Raw genomic sequence first — 12,520 nt, 5'->3', positions numbered from 1 at the left:
AAGGTAATAAATCAATCTTCAATATCGAACTTCACCGATCTTGATATACCTTTTGCTAATCAGGATTTTCATTTTGAATCATTAAAAACTCCAGTGGTACCGTTATTTTGTATAAGATTCCCATTTCCGCACTAAGATTCTTGATACTTATCCCTATATATATTTTACAAGATAACCAGCAAGAAATTGGGGAGGGTTCGTTTAATGGGATGCAGTTTAAAGCAGTTATAAAAGATTCATTGTTGTGATTTGTACTTATTTAGATTTATTGCATATAGAAAACCGCTTAGCCCATCATTTTTATTTGGATGGATATTGTTTATATTGTCATTTTTAAAACTAACCCATCATTTTTGATTTTTATTTATTTAGATAGATTCTTTACATTGGTATTTTTAGAAAAAAAGAAAATCTTCACATTTATTTCTTCATGTAACCAAACTTTATGCTTAAATTTATTCCCCATGCACGCCGAATTATTGTCTTGTAGTTGCCATTTTTAAAGAAAGTTAATCTCCCATTACGGAACTTTTTTTTCATCATAAAATCGACTTCCCTAAAATAAAAGGTTCCTTCGTCTAGAAATAAAAGGATAAAAATAAGTAAATAAATAAATAATAGTAATAATATTTAAACATATTGTTTCAAAGGTGGCAGTTAGTGTAAGCTATATCTAGTTGTAAGACCCTATTTACATTGTAATCTACGTTTTTACAGCTCTATCTACATTGAAAATGTTAAATCAAATGACGTAATTGGTGTAGAGTACCGGTAATGTAATCGTTTTTTACGGAAAAACCGAACGAATTGAATTGGTGTAAGGAGTGGTCAGAAAGTATCTACTAGGGGGGGGGGCAGGGGGGAGTGGAGGATATTTTGAAAAATCCAAAAAAGATTTCGCACCCCCTCCTCTAACCTGGAAAAAATTTTCGAAGCCCCTCATAAGGCTCAATATTTTTTCGCACCCCCTCCTACTAGAAAGATTTTTACGCGGAAAAGAATTCATCATACAGATGCTGCGGTACAATACAAAGAGTATTATTTGTTTGTATGACAGTTTTTTATGTAAAAATAAGGTATAAGGGACATAGTTTAGCCCTGATAAGTTAAAGTATAACAGGGTTAAGACAAGAATCAACAAGTGATTTTCTCTGAGTTTCTCTAAGATTTGGAAAAAATTACGGCTTATTTTCCATAGTAGCAACCTGGCTTGATTTTCTGGGGGGTGCAAACTATGAAATTGGCGCTCCGGGTATTTTTTGTCCTTATTTGCGCCCTCCATTATTAAGTGAAAAAAATATTGAAAGTAACGCCCAGAATCTCTGAGTCAAGAAACTTAGAATTTTATTTTTGTAATTTGAAATGTTAAGGTGTTTTGAACGAAAAAAGGCAAGGTTTGCGCCGGCGAAAAATTTTTCAATTTTCAACTTTTAATCTGAAGATTTATTTATCTTGTCTGGTTTAAGAAATATTTCTAGTCCAGCCCAGACTTGTATTCGCGTAACGAATTCGTGTTCTTTTTTTTTTGAACTTAAGCATACCAGTTAAAGGGGAACTCAACAAATTTTGGATTTTATTGTTTCTATCCTGGAATGGTTTGCTTCAACGATAAATTTCAAAATTTCAAGGTTGCAACTCTCCTTTCACTCTAAAAATTTGTTTAATGAGCTTTTAAAAAGAGGCTCCCCTCTACTAAAATGAAATTGTTTATCAAATAAAAAAGACGCACTTTCAGCTGTTTTATGACGTAGCTGCATTCAGAAAGAGGAAGATGCTTATCTTCTCAGGCTAAAAATCAGTGAAGACAGGCCCTTCAGTAGAGGGTTTGTGACTAAATTTTTAAAAAATAAAAATGAAAAATTTGTTGAGTTCCCCTTTGAACTTAAGCGACACCCCCTACTAACGTTTAGGTCAGCAGAGAAAGTGAGTGCCCCGAAGAATTAATTGCACGGACGAAACAAATTTTAATTCCAAAATCAAGGCTGCACTTAGGCTGCGCGCATCCCTAAAATTGATTTTGATACAGTAGAGTTTCTTTGAATGTCTCCTTAGCTCGAACAAGCTTTCTCGTTTTCCATTCAGTTAACAATGCCTTATAAACCTTATTCCATAACTCGAGCAAATTTTATTCACTAAGCGTGTTCGAGTTATGGTTACTCCACTGTATATAAATTCCCATCCGAGAATTGAACCTTTTGCAACTTTCTTAAAAAGGTTAGGAAATTCAATTATTGTATTAGCCTTTAGCAATTCAAATTTTCAATTTAGCTTCAATGAAGTTTTAAGATCTCTCATCATATAAAACTTACTAATCAAGTTTCTAAAACTCAAAAATACAAAGACTTGGGTAACTCTCGCGACGAGAATTTTATACACGATTCGCATTCCCTTTGTCAAAACATATCAGAGCGGAAGCATGCAGCATAGGCTGTATTTTAAACGGAGAAATAGGTCAACAAGTGAGTACAAGAATATTTTCAAATATTTCAGAAATATTTCTTTAAAAAATTAAATAACCTAAACGTCAAAATATTTCAACATTTCCTCAACTACACAAAGCTGTTGAAAAATGGTCTTATATTTACTATTTATATCGCTAGGACATATCTTCAACTTCAAGTAAAAGAAATAGTTGCATCACTGCAGATCCAATTTGATGACAAAACTGGATCGATGATGATTCACAGCTACCAATAATTTATGAACAAACATATTCAAATGGTCCACGCGACCTCAACAGAAATAATACAAATCGCTCAATTACCATATTAGCTTCTAGAAAAAGTATACTAGCTAAAGTGATAAAGCTAAATGCTAAATGCTAAATGCTAAAGAAATTGTCTGTAAGTTGAGATATTCCAAAATGTTTTGTGTTTACAAGTTGATAACTCGACTCAATTTTTGGATGCGATTCAACAAAGTATCTCCTTGTTTGATGACAGCCTGTCGTAAAGAAGGAAATAATAAAAATCAATCTGAACATGTAAAGTGAGGTCCTAACACTCTTTCACAAAACAAGTTGAATATTAAACATAAATTGGACAAAGTCGAATCCAATATGCAAAAATTGGGCGTGCGAAAAAAGATATCGGACGAGGCTTTGCAGACTCCAACTTTTGGGTCTGACCAGATTTCTAGATTATTTTCTGCAAAATTCAATATTACACCATATTAATGCTTATTAGGTCAAAGATTGCTGCCATGGTTAGATTATCTAAAAAGCTTTTACTTCACGAGATGTCGAAAAAAATTGGCAAATTTGAGACCTCAAGCCTTATAAAAAAATCAATCAATCAATCAATCAATCAATCTATCAATCAATCAATCAATCAATCAATCAATCAATCAATCAATCAATCAATCAATCAATCAATCAATCAATCAATCAATCAATCAATCAATCAATCAATCAATCAATCAATCAATCAATCAATCAATCAATCAATCAATCAATCAATCAATCAATCAATCAATCAATCAGCTTACCTGGTATTGATAATTCTTGGAATCCGGTCTAAAAAGAAAGTTAAAAAATAAATTATAGAGTTGGCGCCCTGTGAAATCTCTTCAATGGACACATGATTCAAAGGAAAAGGTTACACGTTTTTTATTAGCACAGGGTAAATTATGGTTAACCTCATTATGCTAAGCAAAATTCTTTTTTTTAGCTTTAACAGTAACTTTAATCTTTGCGATTTCGTAAACTGAATTGGCAAATGCTTAGCCAATGCAATGCTTAAGTTTTTTTTAAGATATAAGCCTGGATATGCACACTGTAATGTGCAAAATAATTAAAGTTTATTCAAATTTTTTAGTACGCGCTGTACTTACTTTAACAAGAAATTTTTCTTCTTGCAAAAATGCTTTAAAGGTTTTATTTTTACATAAGTGTTCCCGTTTCATATCAAACACATATTTCATATCAGGACAGTGTCTGCCTTTTGTTATATTATGTTATATCATTCTTATTTAAAAACAAAAGCTCAAAATGTCAAAATGTTCAACTCTTCCCTCTCTAGTACTTTAAAAATCCTCTTACCTATTCGTTTCAACAATTCCTCCAACTTTATCAATCTTACAATTCAATCGACCTGCAGCAATGAAACGTGATAGCTCCCTACGGAATAAATTATTCAATTGAAGAATTAACAAACCAAGTAGAGTCTCCAGCATCACACTGTCAACATTCAGTAGCGTGGCGGGCCGACCAAATTTTGGGCAAACTAAATGGGTAAGCGACTTCCCCAAGTTAATATTTTGGCGTCCCTCTATTATATTAAGGGAAAAAGCTTTGGCTACAGTAGCGTTGTCGCCTTTTATTTGGGGCAAGTTGGAGTTCCTGCAAGCTCTTTTTTGATTTGGTTAGTCGTTAACATGTAATAAAACAGTTTTGTTACTTTTTCTCAAGAACACGCCATCTCTTTACTTCAAATGACTTGTCAGTGAAGTATCTTTCGTATCCATTCCTTGATGAGAAGAGCCACAAGGAACAGAAGTGACAATACAATTGAATTCGAAAAACCTTTTCATGAAAATGCACTCACCGATCAATAAATTCAACGGATACACCAAAAGCATTTGCCATATATTCCAAAGTCAAACTACGATAAGATTCCAACAGTTGTGCGTAAGCCATGATGCGCATCTCACGTACGTAATACGTGGTGTGACGGGCGAACAGGCGGTCGCAGTGTAACGAACGTTCGATATCCGCTGGAGAAAAAGATATCAAAATTTACAACCATATCTAAATTTTTTGAAACGTGATTGAGCAGAGGACCTTGAAAGCTGAGCTTGCAAATTTGAAAGTAGCTGACATCCACAACCCTTGAATTGGGTTTTCATAAATCACATCACGAACATCACTTGCCTCGTATTCAAACAATTACCATGGTGATTATGTCTCTTGAGACATTGAATGATTATTTAGGAAGTAGTTTTAATAAAATCCACTAGGAGTTTATCACCATGGCAATAATTTCAAAACGAGGCAAGTGATGTTCGTCACGTAATTTATGAAAAGGTCTAATATGGAAGATTTTCCTTCAAACTGAATGCTTCACGAATTAATTATTTTTTCCCTAAAGAACTTACCTAATGCCAGGAAGAAGTCTTTGTATTGACAATCGTATAAGGATTGCAAGTATTGTCGAAGTTTAGGTAAGGTGTGCAGACATTCCAAAATTTCTGATCCTTTAACAACCTATGAATTTCATGTTGATATGTAATTATCTTTTCAGTTATTACAAAGTTGACCCTTTCCAGGAAGTGCCACAGAAAAAATTTCTCCTTTTCAAGTAAATTTTCTCAAGGTCTAAATGTTTAAAAAGTTCAACCAATCCATTAGAAAGAAGAAAGATAAACTTAATTTTGATGGGTTAATTTATTAATTTGGTTCATTAGATCAAAACTTACTTTCAGAAAGTGCTCGAAAACGTTAAAAATCGACCTATCAAATTAAAAGAGAACCAGCCATTAAGTGATTTTCGCTATGTGAAGGAAAATTTAATTTCAATGAAAGAAGAAATGATTCAGAAATTCCAAAAAGTCCATAAAAATACATTAAATATGGGTTCCGAGATGAATCCAGCTTTACATATTGACTAACCAGTATACAATCGTGGTCGAAATATATCGAGATTTTAGTGTATTTTAACGTTTTTCAGAATTTAAAGTTCGGGCGAGAATTGCTATTTTAGCACTTCCACTTTCTTTCATTGAATATTTCGATTTTAGAGAGGTTTGGTGGCTTCCAGGCTGTATTCCAAGCCTTATTCGAGCAAATTTGAGCTTTTAAATCCTAAGATCCTAAGGTCCTAAGTCTTAAGTCTCATGTTAAAACTCAGAGTTAAAACTCTACTTTCCAACTGTAGTTTAAGGCGCTTAAAAGTCATTTGTGGTGTTTAAAATTTCACCGGGAACTCCCTTTTGTCTCAAATCTTTGTCCATGATTGTAGAACCTACTAGAACCGAAAATTGCAATTGCAAAATCAAAACAAAAATTGATAGGTTTCTTTTAAAATTCTTAGATCTTTACGAAAATAACTTGATATAGAGAAACTTTTTTGTGGCGCACACAGTCTCACACAGAAGACATTAGTAGAGAAAATCAACAATATCAACAATAAGCCTCTTAAAACAGTCAGGAAATAGCCTGGAAATCCTTTCAAACTTAAACTAATAGGCTAGCGTCTAACTAACATTCTGCCGATTGGTTGTGTGATGGTTTCGATCATAGACTTGCTCCGCAATGAACTGTGTTCGAATCCCAAGCATTTCCAGGCAGGGTGTGAAATATGGTGATAGACTCTCTAACTTCACTAGCCTCACACAGAATACAAAATTGAAAAGTTATTACCTTTTCACCCAATTCAGCACGTTTTAGTGAGATGATAGACACCAGTATGGTGTACTCGACCAACTTGGAGTAATTCATCAACTCGTATGACGTGAAAGTAGAGATACTCTCTAAGAAGTTGGTGGCGGCGCCCTTAAAGTCACGTGATGTGAGGGCGTAATATCCTTTGTAAACTTTTAGGCGGTTTCGTCTGTCCCAGTCACCGCCCTCTTCGATAAGGCTAAATGAGAAGAAGAGTGAAAATGAGATTAATCTTTTAATTTCGCGAGAAATTCTTGACAAAATAGAAAAATCTGTAAAACTGAAAGATTTATGGCACTTTTTAGCCTCACAAGTCAATTACTTAACTCTAAGGTTTATGAAGGACCTTTTATTCTTCGTGAATCGGTTAACTTGTGAAAGTGCCTAAAACTAAAAAGTGCCATACATCTTACAGTTTCACAGATTTTTCTATTTTGTGAAAACTTTAGGGAATGGCCATAGAAAGAATTTTCAAAAAAAAGACATTAAAACTTTCGCAAAAAAGGCCAAAACTCGTGAAAATCACGAAGGTTTCTGCTGGCAAATGTTTGAACGCCTAAAGTAATAAAGAATTTGAAAAAATCACAAGAATTAAAATTGGCTTAAAATAAAAGCCCTAACACTCACATAAATGAAATGTCTAGAAAAATGGAGGAGAACATGGGGACAAAAATACCTGGCTGCTTTTTCAATATTTCGAGTGATCAGATCATTATCCAGGAAAAAGAAACCAACACGAATCTGTAAGAATATGTTGTCCAATTTGTGTCCAAGTGTAGTCGTCTTTTCGTATGCTTTTCGTAATGATGTCAATGAGTTATCCTATGAAAATTTGAAGAAAATCCACTTTGAATATGTTCTATTGTTTCACTGTTTCAAAAATTCAATATTCAAAACTAGATTAGTGCGCTTATCTTGAAGGGTAGGATTTTTACACTCGAAACGAAGGAAGATTTGACGTGAACTCATTCATTTACTCAACAGCTGAAAATCTTTTTTAAAATTAACCCTTCCAAACTGTTCCAAACCTTATCTCCAATAGTAACATAAAATTCAGCTTTATCTAAATGTGCATCTCTGATCTCGATTTCCCCTAAATTCTCCTCTGCATCTTTAATCTTGTCTTCAAGTTCTTTTAACTTCTTCTCATTTTCACTTTTCATCGTGGTGAGACGTGATTGGTCAATTTTCCAGTTTAATTGTTTACAAACTTCCTCGTAGAAAGAGGTCATGTCTGAAAAATGAAAGGCATCAAGTTATAATGGTAGATTCTATCCCTCACAGCAATTAAAGTCAATGGCCACTCTATGTAAAATAGTTTTAGCATTTTTGCACTCATTTAATTTTCAAGCCTTATACTTTCTTGTTTCATATTTTTATACACTCCTTAAAAATGCCGATACTGCACCCTTTAAATTTTACATCCCTTACTTATAATCATGGTTATGTTTTTGAGTATTTCAAATGAAATAAGACTTGTTATCAGTACTGTTTTGTTTTTGTTGTAAACAGTAGTAGAGATCTGATTGATAATTCTGTACACTCCATTACAATTAGAAAGGTAATTTAATAATTTACTTACTATTATCTGTGATTTCTTTTTCCAATAATGTTTTAGCCTCACTTTTTTCTTCTTCTGAAGTATGTTTGGTCTGTAGTGTAAACAGTGCTTGAGCCAATTCTAAGTTAGGGATCTTTTTCAGGCCTTCCTCTGCATAATCTTCGATTGGCATCTTGTATTATTTTTTATATGATTTTATTTATGGTTGTATTATTTTTATTTACTTCTTGTTTGAATCTGAAAATATATATGATAAATTGATTGAACATATTACAAGAAAAATCACATTCGTTTGAAGATTGATTAGGAATCAGGTATTTGTGGCAAATTCACCATTGAAGCTAAGAAACAAGCAATCTCTCATCTACCATTGCCTATTATATCTCTGCATCCAATTTTGATTAAAACAGTCAAAAGACATAATTTACGAATTTACAACTAATATTATCTTTGAAATTAAAAAAAAAATCCCTAAAAAAAGATAATAACTTATCCTTGATCCTTGTAGTTTACACGTCGTAAAAAAATGTCCACTGCTATGTACATAATTATCCATCATAAAATCCTAAACGAAACTAAATGGTTAAAAAATTTATAAAATCAAGAAAGTAAACAAAAAAAACTAAAAATTTCCCTAATTCCTAAAAAAAATCAATTTGAGATAAGCCTACACTTTAAAAGCACACAAAGAAGAACAATATTTTAATCTAAAAGTCAAAAGTAACAAACTCAAAGCTTGACAAAGACAAACAAACAAACCCTAGTACAATTATCTCATTGAAAACTCAACTTGAAAGTGAAAATTGGAAAGTGGAAAAAATTGTAATGTAAAATTCTGAAAAAAAGTTTATAAAACATAAAACCATGTTAATAAGATAAGACAGTTTGCAATTAAAATCAAATACTAAAAAGTTTTCGTACATTCTTTCTACAATTATCTAAAATAACATCAGTGTCTTTGCCTTTCAACCGTGCAATTTCTTCTGCGACAAAGATTACATTACCTGGATGGCTAAAACGCTCTGATTTACGCAAACTTTCTGGAACAAAGTAGGGAGCATCAGTTTCTAATAAAACTCGATCAAGTGGTATGCTCTTAACCACCTCATGTGTGGCTGTAGCACTTGGGTACGTAATTAAGTTAGTGAACCCAAAAAACATATTGGGGAATTCATTGACAAATCTATGTAGCTGTGAATGACTGCCTGTGAAACAGTGGACATGTATTGGCCAGTCTTGCATCTCTTTCTCAACTAAAATCTCATAAAGGTCATCTTCAGCTTCACGTGAATGGATTACAAGGGGTTTCTGGAATTCTCTTGCTAGTTCAATATGTTTCAAAAACACTTCCTTTTGAACAGATACTGGTGATGCGGAGCGTAAAGAATAATCTAAACCACATTCTCCAACCGCAACAGCCTTTTTATGTACCAGAGCTCTCCTCAAGTTCTGTTCAACCATAGAATTATAATGTTTAGCTTGATGAGGATGAATACCAAAGGTTCCCCAAACGCCCTCTTGTTCTAATAATTCAGCCCATATTCCTAAACTTGAAATAGAGGCTGGATCACTAAATGAAGCTATACACCCTTTAAAATTAGCTGGAAAGGAAAAGTCCTCTTGAAACTTCTGAAATGAGTACCCGTCATGGTTAAATCTATCAAAGACAAAGTCAACATGACAATGTGCGTCATAAACTGGGACATCATAATGTTTATAATTGTATCCATAAGATGTGCTGTTTACTTCAGTAAATTTACACGTAATCTTATAAACAGGACAATCACTTCTTTTGTGCTGCAAAGACTTGCATTGTATACATCTCCCAAGTTCATCCAATTCTAATTCCATTTTATTTTTTAAAAAATCTAAAATTTATTTTTTTCAACATAGAAAAAAGGTGTGTCTTGTAGTAAGCTGGCAAATAAGAATCAACAATAGAATTCCTTGAAAAATGGAATAATGCATAACATTTGCCTTAATCACAATTATAAAAATGAAGAAACCAGATGAAAGTTTGTTTTTAAACAATGTTATTAAAGGACACTTTCTTTACAATTGCAAATTGATTACTTTTTTATTCTAAAACTAGCCGCTCTGGCGTCGTCCGGGACGACTCTTCTTCAATTTTTTTCTTGCTTTGCTCGCTTTAATTTTGCCATTTAAAACTCTGGATACTTTGAAAAACTTATGTGCCAAGATAAAGGAGCGAAATTAAAAACATGAGATTCTTAGGGCAATGGCAACAAATACCATTACCATGCGAATAAAATAGAATAGTGTAAATCTTTTTATCAAATTTAAAAAATAATAAAGACAATTTTAAATTGCACTTTTTTAGACTTTTTAATTTTCATATTTAGTTTAAGATTTGTTCTTTGCCTGTTGTTGTACATCATAATCATCTCCATGGGTGTAGGTATTCTAGGTTTTTTCTTAGTCTGAGTTTCCTTTTTGATGACCACTCATATCAATCTTGTGAGGGGTTCGCCCTTTGGAGGAAAGACCATATTTATCTCTGGGAGTCGTCTTTTTAACTAAAGAGTAGCTTAGCTAGATGTATATTTTATATAGAAAACATAGTGTTTTATTTATACCAGATTGATTGGTGGTAAAAGAGACTTAAATCAAAAAGAAAATAATAATAACTTTTGATATTGTGGACCAAACTCAATGAATGACCTATCAAAATCTAATTTTATATGTTTATCTCTTTCTATAGACCTTTTCTCCATTGATGTCATTTTATATGCAAGCAGCCATTTTCATACAAATGATATATTCATCACCCAATCAGATTTGCATAGTCTTGCATAAAAAAGATATTATTTTCGAAATGGTTCATCTTTTTTCAATCTATGATTTGTATGGAAAATGGCTACTTGCATATAAATGATATCACAGGCGAAAAGGTCTATTGAAAAAGGTTCGAGTCCTGTCCTAAAGAAGTCATGTAACGTGAGAAGTTTCACATAAAAGAGGGTAACTTATTTCTGGCACACCCGGTACTACCTGAAAAATTGTCAAAACCACCCCACACCACCTAATTCTTACCTGTTGACACCTAAATAAATGTTTAATATACTCTTTGCCCCCCTTTTTATACTACATCCAGTATCTGTAAATCTAAGAATCGTGATAAGATCCTGAACTGCTTTGAATATGTTCAAAAAAGAAGATTAGAAAAAGGAAAGATACATGTTTTCACAGGGGGGGGGTCAACATTTATAATACCAACCCATAGCCCAAAAACCCGACTTTTGACCTTTTGAGCTAAGTTAACACCACCACCCCAAAATTGGTATCGATACCAACTTGAAAATCATAATTTTCAGAAAAAGGGGGGACCCACCCCCTTAATTTGGTATCCATACCAACATGATTTTTTGAATTTGACAAAATATCATGGGACCCACCCCTTAATTTAGTACCAATACCAATCTGACAAATTTGAGTTTAAAGCTGTTTAAAGGGGACCCACCCCCTCCCACACAAACAGGGTACTAAGAGAAACTTCAAAAAAACTCATTTTTGAAATACTCTTTCTTCAACACAACAAAAAAAATGTCATATGCTAAAATAGAAAATGACTGAAAACTGACAATATAATAAAAACAAACCCAATGAAGCTAGCAAAATCAATCTGAATCAATATTATCTGAATATAATTAATGTGCAAAAACTAGGAGAAGCTATTATTAAAGTGTATCCAGATATAATTGGCAGTGGAAACAAAAATGTCTGTAACTTTTTATAGTCAAATACAATTGGGAAAATTATTTTTGCTTGTATTAGACAATTAAAAGCGCCATATTTGAATGTATTTTTGGTTGAGAAATTCGCGATTTTTAGTGGTTAAATTCGCGATTTCAAAAATTGAGCTTTTTTTCTACTTATGCTATAATGCTCATTTTTACGCAAGTGGTAGTTTAATCTTAGGTTAAGAAAGTTGTAATATTTCAAGGCAAACGGAAAAGTCCTGCGGAAGATAAGGGATCCGAAATACCCCTTGGTAGCATTTTTCTGTGAAATATCAAATCTCCAACTTTTTACTAAAAACGGGGGTTATGTCATCTTTTTAAACAGTGGAATTAAAAGATAGAAAGTGTTAAGTGTTGATGCATTGGTATTATTGGTATCATTGATCATTTCGAAACAAAGTGGAAATTACAATTTGATTGTTCTTATTGAGACGATAAACATATTGAACTTATATTGCCTTTGTTATTTTTAACTAATTAAATAACTTTGCTAATTCCCAAAACACTAAGCACAGTTTGGCTATGAGGTCACTATCGTAAAGGGATCGTAAAATGTGTTATGTTTGAAAAACTGTTTTATCATCACTACATACCCCCGTTTTTGTTCAAAATTTGGAGATTTGGTGTTTCACAGAAAAGTGCTACCAAGAGGTATTTCGGGTCCCATATCTTCTGAAGGACTTTTTTGTTTGCCTTGAAATTTGACAACCTTCTTAACCTAAGGTTGAACTACCACTGGTGTAAAAATGAAGGTTGTAACATAAGTAGAAAAAAAGGTTAATTTTTTGTCAATCGCAAATTTAACCACTAAAATTTACG

General features: G+C 32.8%; 2 protein-coding genes across 2 annotated transcripts; both read right to left on the bottom strand.

The window, feature by feature from the left end:
* Window positions 1–2,474: 2,474 nt before the first annotated feature.
* On the bottom strand, window positions 2,475–8,181 carry LOC136816741 (26S proteasome non-ATPase regulatory subunit 6-like). The gene is made up of 9 exons (XM_067073059.1): window positions 7,962–8,181; window positions 7,408–7,613; window positions 7,056–7,201; window positions 6,359–6,578; window positions 5,095–5,203; window positions 4,545–4,713; window positions 4,040–4,117; window positions 3,487–3,514; window positions 2,475–2,943 (listed from the first exon to the last, which is right to left on the bottom strand). Exons 1-9 carry the CDS (start codon window positions 8,110–8,112, stop codon window positions 2,875–2,877), a joined length of 1,176 nt encoding a protein of 391 aa, XP_066929160.1. The 5' UTR covers window positions 8,113–8,181; the 3' UTR covers window positions 2,475–2,874.
* Window positions 8,182–8,363: 182 nt separating this feature from the next.
* LOC136816740 (putative deoxyribonuclease TATDN2) lies at window positions 8,364–11,639 on the bottom strand. Its single transcript, XM_067073058.1, has one exon. The coding sequence runs from the start codon at window positions 9,789–9,791 to the stop codon at window positions 8,838–8,840; it is 954 nt and encodes a 317-aa protein (XP_066929159.1). The 5' UTR covers window positions 9,792–11,639; the 3' UTR covers window positions 8,364–8,837.
* Window positions 11,640–12,520: the final 881 nt, after the last annotated feature.

Source organism: Clytia hemisphaerica, unplaced genomic scaffold, assembly GCF_902728285.1.
Source record: "Clytia hemisphaerica strain Z4C2 unplaced genomic scaffold, Clytia hemisphaerica genome assembly, whole genome shotgun sequence".
In the NCBI taxonomy this organism is placed as follows: domain Eukaryota; kingdom Metazoa; phylum Cnidaria; class Hydrozoa; order Leptothecata; family Clytiidae; genus Clytia; species Clytia hemisphaerica.
This window is presented reverse-complemented; position numbering and strand designations above follow the sequence as displayed.